Source organism: Enhydra lutris, unplaced genomic scaffold (genome assembly GCF_002288905.1).
Source record: "Enhydra lutris kenyoni isolate GAN:26980312 unplaced genomic scaffold, ASM228890v2 scaffoldscaffold4, whole genome shotgun sequence".
Classification (NCBI taxonomy): domain Eukaryota; kingdom Metazoa; phylum Chordata; class Mammalia; order Carnivora; family Mustelidae; genus Enhydra; species Enhydra lutris.
Window position 1 is genome coordinate 9,674,536 of NW_019154088.1, and position 22,571 is coordinate 9,697,106.

General features: G+C 44.5%; 1 protein-coding gene across 1 annotated transcript; it reads right to left on the reverse strand.

The window, feature by feature from the left end:
- Nucleotides 1-6: 6 nt before the first annotated feature.
- LOC111140664 (protein phosphatase 1 regulatory inhibitor subunit 14D) lies at nt 7-22,293 on the reverse strand. The gene is made up of 5 exons (XM_022492869.1): nt 21,076-22,293; nt 12,823-13,101; nt 596-679; nt 392-424; nt 7-192 (listed from the first exon to the last, which is right to left on the reverse strand). The coding sequence occupies exons 1-5, from the start codon at nt 21,076-21,078 to the stop codon at nt 127-129; spliced, it is 465 nt and encodes a 154-aa protein (XP_022348577.1). The 5' UTR covers nt 21,079-22,293; the 3' UTR covers nt 7-126.
- Between the last annotated feature and the right edge of the window lie 278 nt (nt 22,294-22,571).

Here is a 22,571-nt window from a genome sequence, read left to right on the forward strand (position 1 = left end):
TCCCTCCTCATCTTCCACGTTCCTTGCCTGTCCAACAGGGCTATCACCTGTGTCCTCTCAGCCCAGGATTCAAAGGTTCAGGGACAGCTTGGCATGCTGAGGCTGCTGAAGGTAGTCTCACAAGGCTTATTTCTGAGGCCGACTGAGTCTCCGGAATTTCTTGAGTTCACTGAGCAGCTCAGAGATAAAAGGCTAAGAGAGAAACACGGTTAAGATCAAAGCATGGGGTCACACCCACCCAACACACTGCCCTCCATAATCTCCCCCGACCCCAGAGGGGGTCTCCAGAGCAGGGGAAGAGGAAAAGGACATAGGGCTTTCAAACACTCCTCTTCATTAGCTGCCTCCCCTCTGGGTCCCTCTTACCCCAGACCTGCAGAACATCCCTTACCTCTGTGGGGCGGGGGCAGTTTCGGAGAATAGCCTGGGTGGAAGAGAGCAAAGAGTGGGTCCCCGACCATAGCACTTTCCCACAGGCCTCCACTCATCCCTCCCAGGAATCCTCCCCTCTGAATTGGTTCTCCCCACACCACTCAAGAAGGCAAAACCTGGCTTCCTGGGTTCCTCCCGCTCTAAGCCCAGCCCCACTTTCTACCTCCAAGTGAGTCTTCTGTTCCTCTGTGGATAGTTCCAAGAGAGCCTCCAGGTCAATCTCAGGTTCAGAAGGAGTGGGTTGATCCTGTTTGGGAATCACACAGAGTTCAGAGGGGCCTGGCCGGCTGATGTTGGAGTGAAAGTCACTGTCAGGGGTTCCTCCATCTCCTACTCTGCTTCCCATTTTCAGTCCATTTCCTCACCTTCCTCAAACCACCCATTCATTCTTCCATTCAACACTTACTGAGGTCCTACTATCTTCCATCTGAAACAGAGCTAGGGTTCTTTAAAAAGAGTGCCTGTTTGGGCACCTGGGTGGCTCAGTAAGTTAAGCATCTGCCATTAGCTCAGCTCACGATCTCAGGGTCCTGGGATCGAGTCCCACATTGGGCTCTGCTCGACAGGGAGTCTGCTTCTGGCTATCACTCTCCCTCTGTGCGTTTTTTCTCTCTCTCTCTCTCTCTCTCAAATAAATAAAATATTTTAACACCGTCTGTTTAGGGATGCCTGGGTGGCTCAGTGGGTTAAGCCTCTGCCTTTGGCTCAGGTCATGATCTCACGTCCTGGGATTGAGCCCCGCATCAGGCTCTCTGCACAGCAGGGAGCCTGCTTTCTCTCTCTCTGCCTGCCTCTATGCCTGCTTGTGATATTTCTCTCTGGCAAATAAATAAATAAAATCTTTTGGGACGCCTGGGTGGCTCAGTTGGTTGGGCAGCTGCCTTCGGCTCAGGTCATGATCCCAGCGTCCTGGGATCGAGTCCCACATCGGGCTCCTTGCTCATCAGGGAGCCTGCTTCTCCCTCTGCCTCTGCCTGCCATTCTGTCTGCTTGTGCTTGCTCTCTCTCCCTCTCTCTCTCTGACAAATAATTAAAAATAAAAAAAATAAAAAATAAATAAATAAATAAATAAATAAATAAAATCTTTCAAAAAATTAAAAATTAAAAAAATTAAAAAAAATAAAAACGCCTGTTTAATTTCAAAAGTTATGCATATCATTGGTAAGGATATAAAATGGTACAGCTGCCTTGGCAAACAGTTTGGCAGGTCTTTAAAATGTTAAATATAGAGTTATCATCTGACCCGGCAATCCCATTCCTAGATCTACCCCCGAGAGAAATTACTTGTCCACACAAATGTCTGCACGTGAATATTCATAGCACTGTTATTCATAATAGCCAAAAGGTGAAAACAACACATATCTCCATCAACCAATGAATGGATAAATAAAATATCATGTAGCCATACAAAGTTACTCAGCAATAAAAGGAACAAAGCATGGATTCATGCTACAACATAGATGAATCTTGAAAACATTTTGTTAGTGAAAGTAGCCAGTTACGAAAGTCCATATGTTATATGGACATAATTTGTATAAAATGTCCAGAATAGGTAAATCCATGGAGACACAAAGTAGATTAGTGGTTGCCTTGGGCTGGGAGTGGTGATGGTAAGGAAGGAAGTGTGGCTGCTAATTGGCACAGGGTTTCTTTCTGGGGTGATAAAATGTCCCAAAATTCAATTGTGGTTGTATAACCCTGAAGATAACTTAAAACTACTGGAAGTACACACTTTCAGTGGGTGAACTGTATGGCCTGTGAATCCTATCTCAATAAAGCTATCTTTAAAATTATTACAATCAGTGAAATAATTGAATCAATATAGAGTTTATAAAATTAAAAATGAAAGAAGCTTAAGAAAATGAGATGACAGGGGCACCTGGGTGGCTCAGTGGGTTAAGCCTCTGCTGGCAGGTCAGGTCGTGATCTCAGGGTCCTGGCATCGAGCCCCGCATCGGGCTCTCTGCTCAGCGGGGAGCCTGCTTCCCCACCCCCCGCCCGCCCCACTCTGCCTGCCTCTCTGCCTACTTGTGATCTCTCTCTCAGTCAAATAAATAAAACCTTAAAAATTAAAAAAAAAATGAGATGACAATCCATAGACTGGGAGAAAATATTCGCAGAGGATGTATCTGATAAAGGACTACTGTTCAAGAGACAAAGAGGGGCGCCTGGGTGGCTCAGTGGGTTAAGCCTCTGCCTTCGGCTCAGGTCATGATCTCAGGGTCCTGGGATCAAGCCCCACATCAGGCTCTCTGCTCAGTGGGGAGCCTGCTTTCCCCTCTCTCTCTCTGCCTCTCTGCCTACTTGCAATCTCTCTCTCTGTGTCAAATAAATAAAATCTTTGGAAAAAAAAAAAAAAAGACAAAGAATTCTTGAAACTCAACAATAAGAAAGAAACCACCCAGTTGAAAAGTGGGCCAAAGATCTGAACAGATACCTCACCAAAGAAGATATGTGGATGGATGGCAAATCGCATAAGAATTGCTCAACATCCTATGTGATTAGGAAATTGCAAATTAAGACAACAATGAGAGATACTATATACCTACCAAATTGGCAAAAAGTCCAAATCCGAATGCTGGTGAAGATATGGAATGACAGGAAACTTCATTTGTTACTGGTGGTAACGCCAAATGGTGCAGCCACTTTGGAAGACATTTTGGCAGTTTCTTACAAAACTAAATATACTCTTACTATATGATCTAGTGATCAAACTCCTTAATATCTACCCAAGTGAGCTGGAAACATATCTGCACAAAAAGGTGCTTACTTATAATTGCCAAAACTTGGAAGAAACCAATCTGTCCCTCAGTCGGTAAACGGATAAATCAACTGTGCACATCCCAGACAATGGAGTATTGTCCAGCACTAAAAGAAATGAGCTGTCAAGCAATGAAAAGACCTAAATGAACCATAAACACACAGAATAAGTGAAAGAAGCCAATCTGAAATTGGCCAGTCATACATACTATATGATTCCAACTATACAACATTCTGGAAAATGCAAAACTGTCAAGACAGTAAAAAGATCAGGAGGATTAAGGGGGAAAGTGGGATGAATAGGCGGAGCACAGAGGATTTTTAGAGCAGAGAAAATACTCTGTATGATACTATCAATGGTAGATACATGCCCTTACAAATTTGTCCAAACCCTTGAATGTACACCACCAAAAGTGAACCCTAATATAAGCTATGGACTTTGGGTGATTTTGATGTGTCAATGTAGCTTCACTGATTTTATCAGTGTACTGCTCTAGTGGGGATGTTGATAGTGGGGGAGGCTGTGCATATGTGGAGGCCCAGGGAATATGGGAACTCTATACTTTCTGCTCAATCTCCCTGTGAACCTAAAACTGCACTAAAAATTAAGTCTATTAAAAAAAAAAAAAAAGATGTGGGACGCCTGGGTGGCTCAATGGGTTAAGCCGCTGCCTTCGGCTCAGGTCATGATCCCAGCGTCCTGGGATCGAGTCCCACATCGGGCTCCTTGCTCAGCGGGGAGCCTGCTTCTCCCTCTGCCTCTGCCTGCCACTCCATCTGCTTGTGCTCACTCTCGTGCTCTCTCTCTCTCTCTCTGACAAATAAATAAATAAAATCTTAAAAAAAAAAATAAAAAAAAAAGATGTGAATTCAATGGCCAAGTTCTAATAAACTTAGTGATTTACTGCTTCGTCAAGGATTTTCTTAAGTGAAAGTGACACAGTAGTAAAGAATGTGACACTAGTGTTAGGGGTTAGTTGGACAATTAGGGTGCCGGGACAGCTAAGACAGAACTGCACTAGTCTCCTGTTTTACCACTTAGACAAGACCACAATAGCATCCTGTCTAGCAGCCTCTGCAGAAGTGACATTTGCAAAACATCCTGAAGCAAAACAACCATAAGACATTTGTCACTGTCACAAGTTGAGGCAATTAGTTTCCAAAGGTTAGCCCAAAAAGACCATCAACACATGAACAATAACCCAATAGTTAGATGGGAGCATGATCAAAGCCCTCACTGGCACACCTCAGCAGTCAGTCCACAGAGGCCCCACACTCAGGAGGTTCCAGAAAGTTCTGCAAAGAGCTTATAAAAACTCCCAGGTTTGGGGGCGCCTGGGTGGCTCAGTGGTTAAAGCCTCTGCCTTCAGCTCAGGCCATGATCTCGGGGTCCTGGGATCGAGTCCCGCGTCGGGCTCTCTGCTCAGCAGGGAGCCTGCCTCCTCCTGTCTCTCTCTGCCTGCCTCTCTGCCTACTTGTGATCTGTCAAATAAATTAAAAAAAAAAAAAATCTTAAAAAAAAAAAAAAAAAAACCTCCCAGGTGTGAATGCCAAAACAGCAACCCTCTTGGGTCCCCTCCCTGTTTGGGAGCTTTGTACTATTATTGCTCAATAAACTTTGCCTTGCTGCCCACCACTCTTTGATCTTTGTCTTCATTCTTCGAAGCACCATGACCAAGAACTGTGGGCAGTAAGGGAATAAAAATTCCTGTAACATTACTACAGGTGGGTGCCACTTTCCTTCTTATTTTGAAGTGTATTTATTTAGGTAATCTCTCCACCCAATGTGGGGCTCAAACGCACAACCCCAAGATCAAAAGTCACGTGCTCCTCCAACAGAACCAGCCAGTTGCCCCACTGCCACTTTCTGAATTCACGCTAAGGGCCACCACTGTTTTTGCAGTATCAGTGCAAATGTCAACATCGTGAAAAAGGCAACTGACACCTCAGCGTTATTACAAAAATAACCATGAACCGTCTGAAAGGGTCACCAGAATATGCTTCAAGAACTGCTGCCTTATTCATTTTCTAATAGGTCATTCATTTTTTCTCACTAAGGAGTCTTTTTTAATTCTTCTTATTATTTTTTTTAAGATTTCATTTGTTTATTTGACAGACAGAGACCACAAGTAGGCAGAGAGGCAGGCAGAGAGGTGGGGGGAAGCAGACTCCCTGATGAACAGAGAGCCTGATGTGGGGCTCAATGCCAGGACCCTGGAATCATGACCTGAGTCGAAGGCAGAGGCCTTAACTCACTGAGCCACGAAGGTGCCCCTTTAATTATTATTTTTAATTATTTTTTTTTAAGATTTTATTTATATAATTGACAGACAGTGAGAGAGGGAACACAAGCAGGGGCTGGGAGAGGGAGAAGCAGGCTTCCCATGGAGCAGGGAGCCCAAAGCAGGGGACAGGTGTCCTAGGACACCAGGACCATGACAAGAGCTGAAGGCAGATGCCCAACAACTGACTGAGCCACTCAGGTGCCCCAAGAAGTCTTTTTTTTTTTTTAATTCAGATTAGCGGGGCACCTGGGTGGCTCAGTGGGTTAAAGCCTCTGCCTTTGGCTCAGGTCATGATACCAGGGTCCTGGGATCGAGCCCCGCATCGAGCCCCACATGGAGCCCCGCATCGGGCTCTCTGCTCAGCAGGGAGCCTGCTTCCCCCTTCTCTCTCTCTGCCTGCCCCTCTGCCTACTTGAGATCTCTGTCAAGTAAATAAATAAAATCTTAAAAAATAATAAAAATAAAATTAAATTCAGATTAGCCCTAGGATTCATTTCACATATGATGGAAATACCATTTGTTGTTTTTAAGAATTTTTAAAATGTTTATTTATTTCTTTATTTACTTATTGAGAGAGAGAGAGTACAGGCAGAGGGAGGAGCAAGGGGAGAGACAGAATCTCAAGCAAACTCCCTGGTGAGTGCAGAGTCCAACAAGGCGCTCGATCTCACAACCCTAAGATCATGACCTAAACCAAAATCAAGAATCTAAGGCTTGGGGCGCCTGGGTGGCTCAGTGGGTTAAAGCCTCTGCCTTCAGCTCAGGTCATGATCCCAGGGTCCTGGGACAGAGTTCTGCGTCGGGCTGTCTGCTCAGCAGGGAGCCTGCTTCCTCCTCTCTCTCTGCCTGCTTCTCTGCCTACTTGTGATCGCTCTGTCAAATAAATAAATAAAATCTTAAAAAAAAAAAAAAGAATCTAAAGTTTAACTGCCTGAGCTACCCAGGTGCCCCTGGAAATACAATTTATGTGTGGAGAAGGAGTTGGGGAAATACATGTTTATATAGCTGAATGTAACTAATGGTCTTTTCCACTGAAAAGAAATTTTGCTGCTCCTTTTCCACCTCCTCCCCAGCTTCTTCTTCTCTTAATACTTAGCGAGTTCTTCTCACACTGATTTGAATAAATATTTGATATTCACCTTTATGTTTTCTAAAGGTTTTATAATTTCACCTTTTCCTCTTGATTACTTAATCATTTAAAATCTTTTTTGACTACTATTAACATGGTACCATGAACTTGGGAACTTCAGTGAACAAAACAAAGATCCTATCCTCCAAAGGTCCACATGTTAGAGGCAGTGGAAGAGATACAACAGAAATAGATACAAAATGTAACTAATGTGTATAATTTGTTTAAAGGTTATTTGGGAGAGCAGCAACCTGGGTAGCTTAGTCAGTTTTGCCTTCCGCTCAGGCCATGATCCCCGGGTCCTAGGATCGAGTCCCATGTAGGGCTGGCTCCTTACTCAGTGGGGAGTCTGCTTCTCCCTCTGCCTCTCTCCCTGCTTGTGATCTCTTTCACTCTCTCTCTCAAATAAATAAATAAAATCCTTTTTTAAAAAAATGGTTATTAGGGGTAACTCTTTGGATGATGGAAATTTCCATATCTTGATTGGGGTAGTGCTATGTATGGCAAAGTGCATCCCAATGTACACTTCAGATTTTATTCTCTGTCAGTTACACCTCAAGAAAGTTGATTTTTTTAAAAAGGAAAGAAAAAAGAAAAAGAAGCCTCACCTGTCCTCTCATTCCTCCAACTGCCAACAGGTAACCGTGGTGAACAGTTTCGGTCCTTCCATGCCTTTTTAAAATAAATAGTGCTAGGGTTCTAAGTTAGCTCTTTCACCCTAAGCTCTTGACTTTCCTTTTTGCTTTCTTAGTTTCTAGCTCATCTGGTTCAGCCTTCATTCATTTAATGCATATTTACTGAGTGCATGCTATCCTCCATGTATTGTAATAAGTACTAAGGCCATAATGCAAGACAGACACAAGCCCTTGAAAAGCTTACAGTCTCCTGAAGGATACAGACAAGTGAAATGGCAGTTATAATACAGAGTGATAGGGGTGCCTGGGTGGTTCAGTAGGTTAAGCCTCTGCCTTCGGCTCAGGTCATGATCTCACGGTCTTGGGATTGAGCCCCACATCGGGTCCTCTGCTCAGCAGGGAGCCTGCTTCCCTGCTCTCTCTCTCTCTTTCTCTCTCTCTCTCTCTGCCTGCCTCTCCGGCTACTTGTGATCTCTGTCTGTCAAATAAATAAACAAAATCTTTCAGGGCGCCTGGGTGGCTCAGTGGGTTAAAGCCTCTGCCTTCGGCTCAGGTCTTGATCTCAGGGTCCTGGGATCTAGCCCCACATCGGGCTCTCTGCTCAGCGGGGAGACTGCTTCCTCCTCTCTCTGCCTGCCTCTCTGCCTACTTGTGATCTCTGTCAAATAAATAAATAAAATCTTTTAAAAATAAATAAATAAACAAAATCTTTCAAAAATAATAATAATACAGAGAGATAGGCACTCTGATGAGATACTTCAAGAACACACAGAAGGGGAACATAACCAAGCCTAGGGTTCGGGAAGACTTCCTGGAGGAAGTAACTTCTAATCCGAGACCTGAAAGCTGAATAAGAGTTAACCAGATTATTTATATTTCTGGAAATGATGGAGTAACAGAGGCTATATTTATTCTCCCAACATAAGTAACCACTAAACTAGACAAAAATATATGAACAGTGTTTTCAGTCATTGGACAACAGGTTCTTCACGGCTACCTGAGAGAGAAAGGAAACAGAAGAGGCAAACTCTGTAACTGCCCTATATTTATTCCTAGAGGCAATTTCCTGACCACAGAGCAGAGAGGGAGGCCTCAAGCAGAGCACAGTGGTCTTGCTATATTAATGTGACGGAGATCAGAGCTCAGGGTTGAGGTGGCTGGAGGTTGCTAGACACAGCCGTGGAGAGGAGGGAGTTATGAAGAAAGAGACCTCCAGAAATCTGCATAAGGGTCCTCTTAAGTCTTTCCTGAACACAAGATGCACATTCATAATGTAAACCCTCAAGAGGCCAGGCAGTGTGAGGCACCGAAGGTCCAGAGACAAACAGATCTCACACAGGACTGGGAGGCAAATCAAGTTCCACCCAGCCAGAGTGGATGGTCATCACTGATTGTGCAGGAATTCGGTAGAGCCCTTACTGGGGGTTAAATTATTCTCTAGATTAAAGGCTACTCTAGACTCAACATAACTTAAAAACAAGCTTCAGAAGGATCAAACTGAGCCACAAGTAACTAAACCACCTATTAGAACAAGGGCCAATGCTTTAAAGGAAGAAAAAAAAAATCTAGTTACCCAGTAACATAAAACTCATAAAATGTCCAGTATACAAACAAAAATCACTAGTCATACCAGAAGCAGGAAATGTGACCTATAAAGAGGAGATAAATCAGTTAATAGAAGCTGACCCAGAAATGACAGATGGTGGAATTAGCAGATGAGGAAAACACAAACACAGTAATGAGAAAAATGAAATATATGAGAAAAAAGCCAAATGGAATATCCAGAGATGAAAAATACAATATTTTTGTAAAGATTTTATTTTTAAGTAATCTCTACATGCAGTGTGGGCCTTGAACTCATAACCTGGAGATCAAGAGTCACATGCTCTACCGACTGAGCCAGCCAGGTGCCCTGAAAGATAAAATATTTTCAATGAAAAAATTTACTGAATGGAGTTAACAGCATATTTGGACGTTGCCAAAAAAAGAATCAGTTCAACCTAAAGATACAGTGATAGAAACTAGCCAAGATGAAACACAGAAAGATGGGGTGCCTGCGGTGGCTCAGTTGATTAAGTGGCTGCCTTTGGCTCAGGTCATGATCTCAGGGTCCTGGGACTGAGCCCCACATCGGGCTCTCTGCTCAGTGGGAAGCCTACCTCTCCCTCTCCCTGCTGCTCTGCCTACTTGTGCTCTCTCTTTAGCAAAACAAACAAACAAACAAATAAACAAAATCTTAAAAAAAAGAAACACAGAAAGAAAAAAACCTTGAGAGGTTGGGGAGGAAGAAGAGAACAGAGCCTTGATGACCTGTGGTGTGATATTGAGTGGTCTCACATATATGCAGCTGGAATCCCAGAACGTGGTGGGGAGGGGGGAGGCTGAATAGTAAAGTTGCCTTCCAATTACTAGAATTCTACCTCTAAAAGAGTACAAGTCTGGACCCCCAAAAAACCTTTTCATACCACCTGTGATATTATCCACACGTATTTTGAATATAAGGTAGTATATATTACTGAGAGTCTCTGGAGTTGAGAATATGGGCTGATATCATGATCCAAATATTCCTTCCCTAAATGTCAAACAACACTTGCTGGGCTGAACAAGTGTGGCAAACCTGTGACTTGATGTTTCATGAAGGGGTTTCCTGCCAGATGCTGCCAGACTTGACTCCATTCTCACCTTCACTCCATCCTCAGTCCCCTTCCTCCTGACCTCTCTGCCATGGGAACCAGCAGTGGAGTAAGGCCCAGGAAGGAGCTCACAAGTGTCATTTCACATATTTGTTAACAATACTTTTTTAAGGTCGGAAGTCTAATAGATTGTTTCTTAAGATGTCACCGCATCAGAAGGGCTACATCAAAATGCCAGCTGCCACCAGAAAAAGATAGTGTCATAGAAGCTATAGGAATGTTTTCAAAACTCTGGGGTGGTCAACAGTGTACTGTGCTGATGTGTACATTAGATTTGGCCCCAAGACAGTGATCGGTGACCTTGGCAAGAGCTCTCAATAGAATGGTTGGAACAGAAGACAGGTTCCAGTGGTTTGAATAGTGATAGGAAAGGGAAAGGTAAGTGGGAGTGTGGACAAATCCTTTAAGAAGTCTTGTCCTAAAAGAGACATGAAATTAGGGGTAGGAACTGAGGAGGGGGTGCATTGTTGAGCAAGAGTCTCCTTAAAATAGGGGCACCTGTTTGGCTTAGTGGGTTAAGCCTCTGCCTTCAGCTCAGGTCATGATCTCAGGATCCTGGGATCGAGCCCTGCATAGCATCGGGCTCTCTTCTCAGCGGGAAGCCTGCTTTCCCCTCTCTCTCTGCCTGCCTCTCTGCCTACTTGTGATCTCTGTCAAATGAATAAACAAAAAAAAAACTTTAAAATAAAATTTAAAAATTAAAAAAAAAAAAGAGTCTCCTTAAAATAGGAGAAACTTATGAGTGTTTATAGCCTTGCTTAGAAGCCAAATCCACACTCCACCTCTGGACAATAAGAGCACTAGAGCCCCAAGTCTGTTTTGTTGAACCCAGACTTGGTTCCTCTGAAGACTCCAAAGCAGCTTTTAAACTCAGTGAGAAGGGGGGGCCTCCATCAAAGTAAAGTTGGATCTCATTAAATCAAAGTGAACAAGCAGTAATGCATGCCTGGAACCCACAGGGCTCTCCAAGGTGGGTATGTTGAGGAGAGCCCGCTGCACGGAGACAGGCTCTGTGATGGTCACTCTGTGACGGACACACAGTTGCCTCAATCTGTCCCAAGATGACCAGCCACCTGGGGCTTCCACAGCCACTTGGCTGCTTCCTGCTGAAAACAGCAGGGACTGGGAGAGGAACTGCCACCTAGCACCTTTGGACAATTGCCATGGCAACCGCAGGCCAGGTATTTTATTTCGGTCATTGCCTGGGAGTGGTCCTCCCACATATCCTGTTTTCCAGCGTTATGAGCTCATTATTGTGCAGCCCTCCCCCTGCCCATTGATCTTACAAAATGAGATTCTTTGTCTAGTATCTTTCTCTGATGCCTAGAAAAATTTGCTCTGAGGTGTCTGAAATATGAGCCTTTTTATGCAAGTGCATAACAATCTGAAACTGAAACTGATCCAAGGAGGGAGGGTGCTCGCAGGATAGAAGGGCAGTGGAGGTTGAGCAGAAGCATGTGGAGAAAGTGTGCCTCTCCTGCTCCCAGCTCCAGAGCATCTCCCTCCCCTGCACGAGGGAGCCCAGGATGCTGCAGGGGACATGGTGGACACGTGGACCACACCAACACATGACCCAGTGAGCTTCCCAAGACAGCCTGGGCTATGTGGATCATTCTTCTCCACCCCAACCGCAGCACAGCCCTTATCTGGAAGAATGACGAGCCCCTGCCCCGAAAGGAAAAGATAGGAACAGAGTCAAGAAGGAGGAGAAAGAAAGACCAGGGTATGTAGAGGAAGACTCCTGGGCTCTGGTTTGGTGCAGTGGTTCTCAGCAAGCCACATACTAGAATTAACTGGAGCCAAAAAAAAAAAAAAGAAAAAGAAAAGAAAAGAAAGGCAAGTGTCTGGGCCCCACCCTAATAGATTTAGTCAGTTGGAGCGCAGTCAGGTCATAAGGTTTTTTCTGAAGTACTTCATGGGTGGAGAACCACTAAGCTGCTCCCCTAAGTGCCCGGGCTCTATAGGCAGAGCCCCAGCTGCAGCTCCTGGTCTCTTGGTTTCCTAGTCGTGTGACCTTGGGCTCCTTTGTTACTCAACATCTCTAAGCTTCCATTTCCTCCACGGTAAAGCCTGTCTACCTGAGGGAGGAATAGGGAGGACCTATATGAGGCACTGTATCTAACAGAGTTCAGTGTTCAGAATGTTACTGTCGTTGTTGAAACAGCAGTGGTGACTACTCTAGGGTCCTGAGTTTTAGTTACCTAAGGAAGAAAGTGCCACTGTCTCGTGACAAGGGGCAGAGACCTGTCCTTTCCTCAGGGGGAGTTGAGGGGAGTCAGTCAGAGCCAGGGCTGAGGACTTATTCTAGTCTAGTGCTGTTCACTTTGAGAGGACGGAAATGTTTCTCTATCTGTGCTGACAAGATGGCAGCCACTAGCCACGTGGGACTATGGGGCACTTGAAATGTGGCCAGTGTGAATGAGAGACTGAACTTGGTATTTTATTTAATTTTATTAATTTGAAGGCCAATGGCCACACATGGCTGATAGCTAGAGTGCTAGACAATGCAGCTCTTGACATGTAGATGTTTTGAGGATGAGAGGAAGACAGAAAATAAATAAAAATAGCTCTTCTGTTTCACTGGAGCTTCAAAACGTCCCACAAAGAAGATACAACAGGCATTGACAGGCTCATTTTATAGATTAGGAAACTTAGTCTCAGGGATATTAAAACAACCTGGCAAAGATTTTTTGAAGAGCATTAGAGGCAAAGCCCAGACCAGAGGGAGGCAGATTTCCGGACTGCAAATCTATTGTCAGCTGTTGGGAGACGCTTTCTCTCTATGGGAGCATCTCACATTGGCCCTCCAGCTCCTCCTGCGGTATCCCGGCAGGCTCTCTCCCCGACACCCAGTGTCCTCCCCCCACCCCCGGCATCGTGTCTCTCACCTGGAAGAGCTCCTGAACTTTCGAGTCCACCCACTGCTCCATCTCCAGCCAGCGCTGGAGCTGCCCCCGGTCATACTTCACCGTCAGCCGGCTGGGTCTCCGGGACCTGGACACTTTGGAGGGGTCGGCGTAGGACTTTGACTCTGAGTCTGTGGATGACATCCTCCTCCTCCCAGAAGTCCAGTGGACCTTCTTACTCAAGTTCTCCCCATCGGGGTTGGGAGATGTGCAGGAAGCAGGGCTTGAGGACAGCATGGAAGGACTGGCGTGAGCCAGGACCTGGGAAAAACTGCCGGTCAGAGCAGGGGTGCCAGGGAAGTGAGGAGCTGAACAGAGGGAGAGGCCAGCAGGGAAGAAAGGAAGGGGGAAAGAGGGAGGGCCAAGGCTCCAGGAAGGGCGGAGGGTCAAAGATCAATAGGACTTTCTCTGGTGCTGGGAATGCCCATCTCCTGGCTCCTTGCTGCCACTGAGTGGCATACCTGAGCTGTGCCCCAGCCCTCCTTTTTGCAGCTACTGGAGCCCAAAGTTATTTCAACCTCAGATAAGCAATGGTCAAGAACGTGCCATGCCTTGGGAGGAAGAAGGGACCCTCTGGTCCTGAGGGGTACAGGGCTCTGATCGGTGCTCTATGGCCAGTTGTAGAACAGGACCAGAGTCACACTCACCTGAGAGCCCTCAGCATCCCATCTTCCTAGGACTAGATCCACCTGGGCCTTGAGGAGCTGCAGTCAGATGGATCCTGCAGGAGCAGGGTCCCCGACTGGTAGGCGCTCTTGCTCAGAGTGGAGCACTGGCAGGGGGCAGAGTCTCACCAGAGGTAGTTAGAGGAATGGTTCTCTCTGGCCCTCATCAGGTCAGGACCTTCTTGTGTCTGTGTGTGTCTGATTGTGAGCTGCCTTATGGATATGGAAGGAAAGAGGTGCTCCTCTGTCAGCCTGGCTCTGTGCTTGCAAAGATAAATTAATCAAGCTTGTCCCCCATGCGAGTTCCCCAGAGGCAACTGCTTGGGAAGCCATGTTTATCATCACATGAACCTCCCCTGACTCAGGTCCTTCTTGACACAAAGGAAACCTGCAGACCTAACTTTTACCCTGGTAATGAGACTAATAGCTCTAAACATACAGTACTTGCATTCTAAAGGAAGCGTATGTTTGTTTGTTCAGTCTTTTGTAACAATTTTTTTTTTTTTTTTTTTTTTTTTTTTAGAGAGAGAGAGAGAGAGAATGAGAGCCCGAGCAGGAGGGGCAGAGGGAAAGGAAGACAGAATCGACAGAATCCCTGCTGACTGTGGAGCCTGATGCGGGGCTCCATCCTAGGACCTTGAGATCACACCCAGTCAAAATCAAGAGTCAGACACTCAACTGACTGCACTACCCAGGTGCCCTGTAACAAAAATTTCTAAAAGCTTTTTACAAAAGTTACAGAAGAAACACTGTCATTTTTTAAAGAGATAAACAGTTCAGAAGGACAAATGAAAAATGGAAGTTTCTCTGCTCTCCCCAGCCCCACTCCCCAGAAGCAACCCCACCAACAGCTTCTGTTTTTAATTCTCCAGTAATCACCATTTATCCCTTTGTATAATATATTTGTCCATTCTAGACAGTATCTCTTGTCTTCTCCCTATGAAGAATGGGAAATTAACTTTGTCATCCCCCTTTACTTTCTACATTCCAATATTTGTTTATAAATTTCTCTTTAGGTCTTGCAGTAGTTGCCTTTAAAATGCTGAGTTTCAGGGTACCTGGTGGCTCAGTCAGTTAAGTGTTTTCCTTTGGCTCAGGTCATGGTCCTGGAGTCCTGGGATTGAGCCCCATGTGGGGCCCCCAGCTCTGTGGGGAGCCTGCTTCTCCCTCCCCCCAACCACTTGTGCTCTCTCTCTGGCTATTTCTCTCTCTCTCAAATAAATAAATAAAATCTTTAAAAATCAAATAAAATATTGAGTTTCTGTTTCCAATGTATCGACTAAAACCATCATACACTGACTCCTGAAAGAGAGCTTTAGATAATAGCCAATAGATGAGCCTTTTTCTTTTTAAGATTTATTTATTTGAGAGAGAGGGTGAACACTCTATGAGATCATGACATGAGCCGAAACCAAGAGTCAGACGCTTAACTGACTGAGCCACTCAGGCGCCTCTAATAGATGAGTCTTTAACGATGAAAAACTTTGGGGCTCTAAGTTAACAGAGGCGGGGAGATGTTTGAGGGCTGCACCCCAGGAAAGCAGCCTGGAAAAGCCCAGACTTTGGAGGAAGGCTGACAGATCTGAGTTCAAACTCAGCTTTTTACCCTGTTCTGCAAAGTTTTATAACCTTCACATTTCACAACCTCTTTGAGTCCATTTTCTCATCTGCCACATAGGGTTTTGGGGGAAGATTAAATGAGTTAATATATGTAAATATGATGTCCAAAACAGAGTTCCTTCTCAAGAGACATCCATTCCCTTCCTTTAAAAAAAAAAAAGATTTTATTTGTTTATTTGACACAGAGGACGAGAGATCACAAGCAGGCAGAGAGGCAGACAGAGAGAGAGGGGGAAGCAGGCTCCCCCTTTTTTTTCTAATTTGTTTTAAGATTTTATTTATTTATTTGACAGAGAGAGCACAAGCAGGGGGAGCGGCAGGGCAGAGGGAGCCGGAGAAGCAGGCTCCCCACAGAGTAGGGAGCCTGATGCCGGGCTCCATCCCAGGACCCTGAGATCATGACCTGAGCCGAAGGCAGACACTTAACTGAGTGAGCCACCCAGGCGCCCCCATTCCCTTCCTTTCTTTGCCTTCTCGCTCTCTGCCTTCCTGGTAAGGCTCTGTCTGCCAAAGGCTTGCTGAGGGATTTCTCTACAGCGGTTTCGTTCCTGGGCCTCTGTGGAAGAGAGTGGAAATGAGCAGCAGTGAGGAGGCCTCTAAAATGTAGCCTCAGTTATTAAGCATCTGCCTTCTGCTCAGGTCAATATCCCATGGTCCTAGGATCAAGCCCCACATGGGGCTCCCTGCTCCACTGGGAAGCCCGCTTCTCCCTCTCCCACTCCCTCTGCTTGTGTTCCCTCTCTCGTCGTGTCTCTGTCAAATAAATAAATAAAATCTGTGGGGCCCCTGGGTGGCTCAGTGGGTTAAAACTCTGCCTTTGGCTCGGGTCATGATCTCAGGGTCCTGGGATAGAGGGCCGCATTGTGCTCTCTGCTCAGCAGGGAGCCTGCTTCTCTCTCTCTCTGCCTGCCTCTCTGCCTACTTGTGATCTCTCTGTCAAATAAATAAATAAAATATTTTTTTAAATAAATAAATAAATAAATAAAATCTTTGATAGATAAATAAATAAATAAATGATAAAATGTAGCCTGTAGACTCAGGTGTTACTTTGATGACCATTACACTCTGTGAGGGGCAGGTATTATTATTCTCATTCCCTCCGTCTTCTGTTTCCTGTCTTGTGAAGAGTTCAGGAACACTTTCAGGAAAAGGAACCAGATTGGAAGACTGAATGGATTTTGTTCATTCATTAACTCATTCACTTAATAACAAAGATTTTAGGAGGTCCTATAGTAGGCAAAGCATTATGCTCGGGCCTGGGGATTGGCGATCCAAAAGAAACTCTGTCCTCACCTTCATGGAACTTATAGTGGAGTGTAAAAATAAACCAATGTTAATCAACTAAGCAAAGAAATGTAAAGCTGCAACTGTATTTAGTAATCTGAAAAAAAAAAAAAGGTAAAAGGTGCTATAAGAATGTCTACTGAGGATGTGACTTAGCAAGTGGTAACAGTTTGAACTGAGTTCTAAAGGATGAATAGGAGTTAACTAGGCACAGGGACCAGCAGGAGTGGATCTGGCAGAAGTCAGAGCAAATGCAAAGGCCCTGTGGCAGGAGGGAGATGTTGAATACAAGGATTAAAAGGTCAATGGGACTATAACAGAGAGGAGGGAGGGAAACACAGTCATGAGGCAGAAGGGGTGGAGGTATCTACACAGGGCCCTGTGATCCACATTAAGGAATTCTGTCTCTCTCCTAAGCACATTGGGAGCAAAATCTTGAGCAACAGTGGTGGGATAGGCTGACATGTTCAGATTTAAATTTTCAAAATCTCACCCTGCCTGTTAAATAGAGAATCAGAGGGTACAGAAAGTCTGAAGGAGATCAGTTAGGAGACCACTGCTGTAGGGCTTGACTGGTGGAGGTAGTATTGTCAGTAGTGAGAAGGGGACAGTGCAGAACTACTTAGGGGGTACTATTTAATAGAACTTGGTAATGGAATGGGGACACAACATAGGCAAACTTCATAGACGCCCATACAGGGACACAGGTTCACGCATGGAGCTTTTGTGAGCCTGTTTCCTCATCTGTAAACTGAAGGCTGGGGAGATTTTGCAAGAGCATACAGAATGGCCCCCGTGAACCTCAATGGCACACAAATGAGTTATGCCCATTATGTATGTGTAAGGCTCTTTATTAACATTCTTCCATTTCTGCACTCACACACGTCTCACTGGCCTATGCATGTCACCATTAGTCAATTAGTTTGCCCAAGATAAGGGAATCATGCCCCAAGATAACATGGAAAGAAAAAAGCACCAAGACCGCAGGGCCACGTCAGGATGGGCAAACAAAGAGGGTGCCGGCCTGGGCAGAGGTAAGGGTGTCTGCCCTGCTCCTTGCTTGACCTAGGTCCAGTGGTGGGATAAAATAGGCCACAGGCAGACACCATCAGAACTACACTGCTCTTAAATGCATCTTCCTTGGGGCGCCTGGGTGGCTCAGTTGGTTAAACATCTGTCTTTGACTCAGGTCATGATCCCAGGGTCCTGGGATCGAGCCCTGGCATTGGGCTCCCTGCTCCGCAAGGAGCTTCCTTGGGCCTCCTTCTCCCTTTGCCTCTGCTGCTCCCCCTGCTTGTGTGCTCTCTCTCAAATAAATAAAGTCTTTTTTAAAAATGCCTCTTCTGGGGGCACCTGTGTGGCTCGGTGGGTTAAAGCCTCTGCCTTCAGATCGGGTCGTGATCCCAGGGTCCTGGAATCGAGCCCCACATCGGGCTCTCTGCTCCACGGGGAGCCTGTTTCCCTTCCTCTCTCTCTGCCTGCCTCTGCCTGCTTGTGATCTCTGTCTGTCAAATAAATAAATAAAATCTTTAAAAATAAAAAAATTAAAAAAAAAATAAAAATGCCTCTTCTTGGGGTGCCTGGGTAGCTCAGTGGGTTAAGCCTCTGCCTTCAGCTCAGGTCATGGTCTCAGGGTCCTGGGATCGAGCCCCGCATTGGGCTCTCTTCTCTGTTCAGCAGGGAGCCTGCTTCCCCCTCTCTCTCTGCCTGCCTCTCTACCTGCTTGTGATCTCTCTCTCCGTGTCAAATAAATAAATAAAATCTTTAAAAAAAAAAATGCCTCTTGGGGGCGCCTGGGTGGCTCAGTGGATTGGGCCGCTGCCTTCGGCTCGGGTCATGATCTCGGGGTCCTGGGATTGAGTCCCACATTGGGCTCTCTGCTCAGCAGGGAGCCTGCTTCCTCCTCTCTCTCTCTCTGTCTGCCTCTCTGCCTGCTTGTGATCTCTGTCTGTCAAATAAATAAATTTAAAAAAAATCTTTAAAAAAAAATGCCTCTTCTTTTCCTTCTCTTATTAAAAATGTTTATTTATAGGGGAGCCTGGATGGCTTAGTCAGCAGAGCATGCAACTCTTGATTTTAGGATCATGAGTTCAAGCTCAATGTTGGATGTAGAGATTACTTTAAATTATTTTTTAAATTTTTTATTATAAAAGAAAAACATGTTCATTTTAGAAATATTTCTAAGTTTTCTAAAACATTAAAAATTCCCCACAATCCCACCACATAAAAACCACCACTTCTAACTGACATTCTGGCAAATTTCCTTTCAGTCTTTTTTCTACGCAAATATAACATAGTTGAGAAAATACTAATACATAATATATAGTTATTAGGGAAACTTTAAAAACCATTATTATTATTATTCAGGAAATAAGTTTAAAGAAGACATGTTTGTTGTAGAAAATTTTAAAATATAGATTTAAAAAGAAAAGTATAAATGATATGTTTGGTGTATTTATTTTCCATTTTTCATAGAGCTTTGCTTGTTTTAAATTTTAATGAAGTTAGATTATTTTGTAACATAAGCATGCTGTTTGATAATTTAATATCTTTTGCATACTTTTTTGTACCACTAAGTAGTTTTGTACATAGCTTTTTTCTTTTCAAGATTTATTTATTTGAGAGAGAAAAAGTGTACATGTGTGCATGTGAGCGGGGGGCGGGGGTAGGCAAAGGGAGAGGGAGAGAATCTCAAGCAGACTCCCCACTGAGCATGGAGCCTGATATGGGACTCAATCCTACCACATGAGATCACGACCTGAGCCAAAATCAAAAGTCCTATGCTTAAGGGACTCAGCCGCCCAGGTGCCCCTATATGTATCTTTTTTTGACACTACAGAGTTTAAAAGTTTGGACCATGACTCAGAGTAAGGAATTCATTTACTATCACAATGTACACATATACAAACATGAAATGGAAATTTCTTATGAAGCAAAACTTACCTTTCCTCTGATACTTTCTTTTTTGTTGTCTGTTTTGTTTTTTGGTTTTTTCCCCTCTGATATTTTCAAATTGATTTCATTTTATTTTTTCAAATGCTGACAGCAAGTCAGTTTGTTTTTAAGATTCACTAATGGATTTCAACCTGTTCTATTAGCAGCAATTCCATGATATAGTTACTCAATCCCCTGTTATTAGATATACGGACTGCTACCCATTTTTTGCCATTATAAATAACACTGTTCTAAACATCCTTGTAACTATTCCTTTGTTAGAATTCCATGATTTTTCTTTTTCCTTAAGAGAAATTTCTAGATGTGGAACGATAAGGACAAAGAATGTATAAAATTTTAGGGGAGTTTAATATTTATGGTCATATTAGCTCCTTGGAAAGTTGTACCAAATAAACTGTTTATAGTTTGATATCCTAATTTTTTCAGTTAATTAATGTTAGTTATATATTGCTGCGTAACAAATTACCCCCAAATTTTGCAGCTTACAACAGTAAGTATTTACTCTATCACCGTTGTAACAGGTGGCTTAACTGGCTCGCCTAGGTCAGGGATTCTCAGAAGGCTGCAAGTCAGCTGCTGGTCAGGGCTGTTGGTCAGAGACATTAGTTCCTTGCCACAAAGACCTCTCTAGAGAACTACTCGCCACATGACAGCTAGCTTCCACTAGAGCCAGGGCACTGAGAGGAAAATGGCGGCAAGCAAGACAAGAAGTCACAGTCTTTCTGCAGTCTAAACCAGGAAGTGACATCCCGAGACTTTTGCTGTATTCTACTCACCAGAAGCCAGTCGCTAGGCCCAGCCACACTCAAGGGGAGGGGGTTACCTAAAGGCATGAATACTGTAGGTCTGGACCACTGCTGGCTATTTAGAGGCCCCCTATCACACTGGAATATTGTGGGAGCATTTCTGACACTAGTAGAATTCTTTAAAAATGCCCCTTTTAGGCATCATCTGAGAGAACCTGTCTCCTTTAAATAAAGACTGAACCAATGACAGCGGCCTCACCTTGAAAAGAGTTACATTACTGGGGCTCCTGGGTTGTTCAGTGAGTTAAAGCCTCTGCCTTCGGCTCGGGTCATGATCTCAGGGTCCTGGGATTGAGCCCTACATTAGGCTCTTTGCTCAGCGGGAAGCCTGCTTCCTCCTCTCTCTCTCTCTCTCTCTGCCTGCCTCTCTGCCTAGCTGTGATCTCTGATTGTCAAATAAATAAATAAAATCTTTTTTTTTTTAAAGAATTACATTACTTTCCCCAAAATTCCTGATGAAAATTTGTTGGTTCTGCATTATCAAGAGAAGTCATGGGCTTTGACTTAGATCATTAAAACTGGAATTTTATTTAGGGTCGCCTGAGTGGCTCAGGCGGTTAAGCATCTGACTCTTGGTTTCAGCTCAGGTCATGATCTCAGGGTCCTGGGATCCTGCCACACATCAGGCTCTGAGCTCTGCGGGGAGTCAGTCAGCTTAAAGAGTCTCTCCCTCAGCACCTCCCCACCGCCCCACTCACAAACTTCCTCTCTGTCTCTCTCAAATAAGTAAGTCTTTACAAAAAACCAAACTGAAATTTATAAAATGTATTGCTTATGGATCATTAATTAGAACTAAAATTTAGTCTATAAATGTATTACCCCTCTATTTCAATTATTATTGTCACATAACGAACCGCCCCAAAATGTAAAGGTGTAAAACAAACACAGCCTGTAAATTTACTTACCATTCTGCATCTTGGGCGGGGCTTGGCAGGTGCAGTCGGTCTCTGCCAGCCAGCTCAACTGGAGATGAGGATGGAAGATGGCTTCACACAGCTACTCAGTAGGGGCGGGGAGCTGGGAGATGGCTGCACTCCTAGTAGTGGGAAAGTGTAGTTTTTGATGTCATAGAGACTTGGAATAAAATTCTGGCTCTGTTACTTTTTGCAGGTAACATTTACTGGGCATTCATGGTAGCAAATGTTTAATCTGTGTTAACTCATTTAAGCCTCATAATAACCTATGAAGCCCCACATTGTATGCAAGGAAACCAAAGCACAGAGAGGCTAACTAACTTACCAAAGGCCACACAGAGAATAAATGGCAGATGATAACTAAACCCAGGGGCCTGAGATATAAGCCCACCAACTCAACCCCTATCCAGCCTTGCCTCCCACTCTTTACTCTGTGACCTCAGTGGAGCTAGCGAACTTCTCTGCAAAGTGGAAACTGTTCTCAGACTTCCTGTGAGCATTAGTAATCATCTCTGTCAAGTGTGCTGGTTAGTGTCTTACCTCAAGGTGATTTGCTCACCACTTGAAAATGAATTTTTTGCTTCAGGCAAGTTAAATTCTGTGGTGAGGGCAGAAGGGCCAGCTGAAGTCAAAGCTGCAAGTGCTATAAAGCCCATGGTTTAGGCACTAAAGCAATGGAATTGGCTTACCTAGATGTCAATCCTCACTCTGCCACATGCCACATTACCTGACACAACCTGCCTGTTCATCTGTATATTGGGGATAAAAATAATACCTGCTTTCTTGGTCTGAGTATATGGGGCAATGTTGGGAAGTGCTTAGGAACCTAAGGGTCTGGGCACTGTCAGTGCTTGATGAATACAGGTTTTCATAATGGTGTGGATGGATGTAATGATCAATCTATGGTTATGTAATGTTACCATAGGTAATAGTCTCCTGTGTTAGGATTCTTGTGTGTATAGTGTACTGGGGAAGGCAAAAATCAACTCACAACAAAATCCTTTCTTCCCAGTAACTGCACAATCATTTGCTTCACTCCCAGCATAACATCCTTGCCCTATGTCCACTGTGCTGGGGGCAGTGGGAGAAAAGCAGAAAATCCAAAGAAGGGGGACAGACCCCAGATTCCCACCCCAACACCCAGAAGGTAGGCAACTGGGGGATGTTGCAGTTCAGCCAGGAAAATGATTAACAGGTTGGCTACAGGACTTAGTAGGTAAAGCTGCTCTACATGAGAAATTAGGAAGAATGTTCCACTGGGTGGGGTTTGTTAAGTCATTGTGAAAAGGTGTGGAATCTCTTTTTTGGGAGAGCATTAATAGGACCCGTCTTGCTCTGCAGGAATAGTCTTTAAGAGGAGTTCTTCACTCTCGGCTTCAAGGAGCTCACGGTTCTGTGAAGGTCATTATCTAAACTACTTTGGTGAGCTGGAATCTCTAGCTTTCAAGGATGGCATTCCGCTGGAAGAGAATGGCCAGCTCTTGACC

Bases quoted from the DNA above. Each gene is read 5' to 3' on its own strand.
- LOC111140664 (XM_022492869.1), bottom strand. The intron at 425-595 runs GTAGAAAGTGGG...TCTTCCACCCAG, and splicing joins AACAGAAGACTCACTTGGAG to GCTATTCTCCGAAACTGCCC. The intron at 193-391 runs GTAAGGGATGTT...TTTCTCTCTTAG, and splicing joins ACTGCCCCCGCCCCACAGAG to CCTTTTATCTCTGAGCTGCT.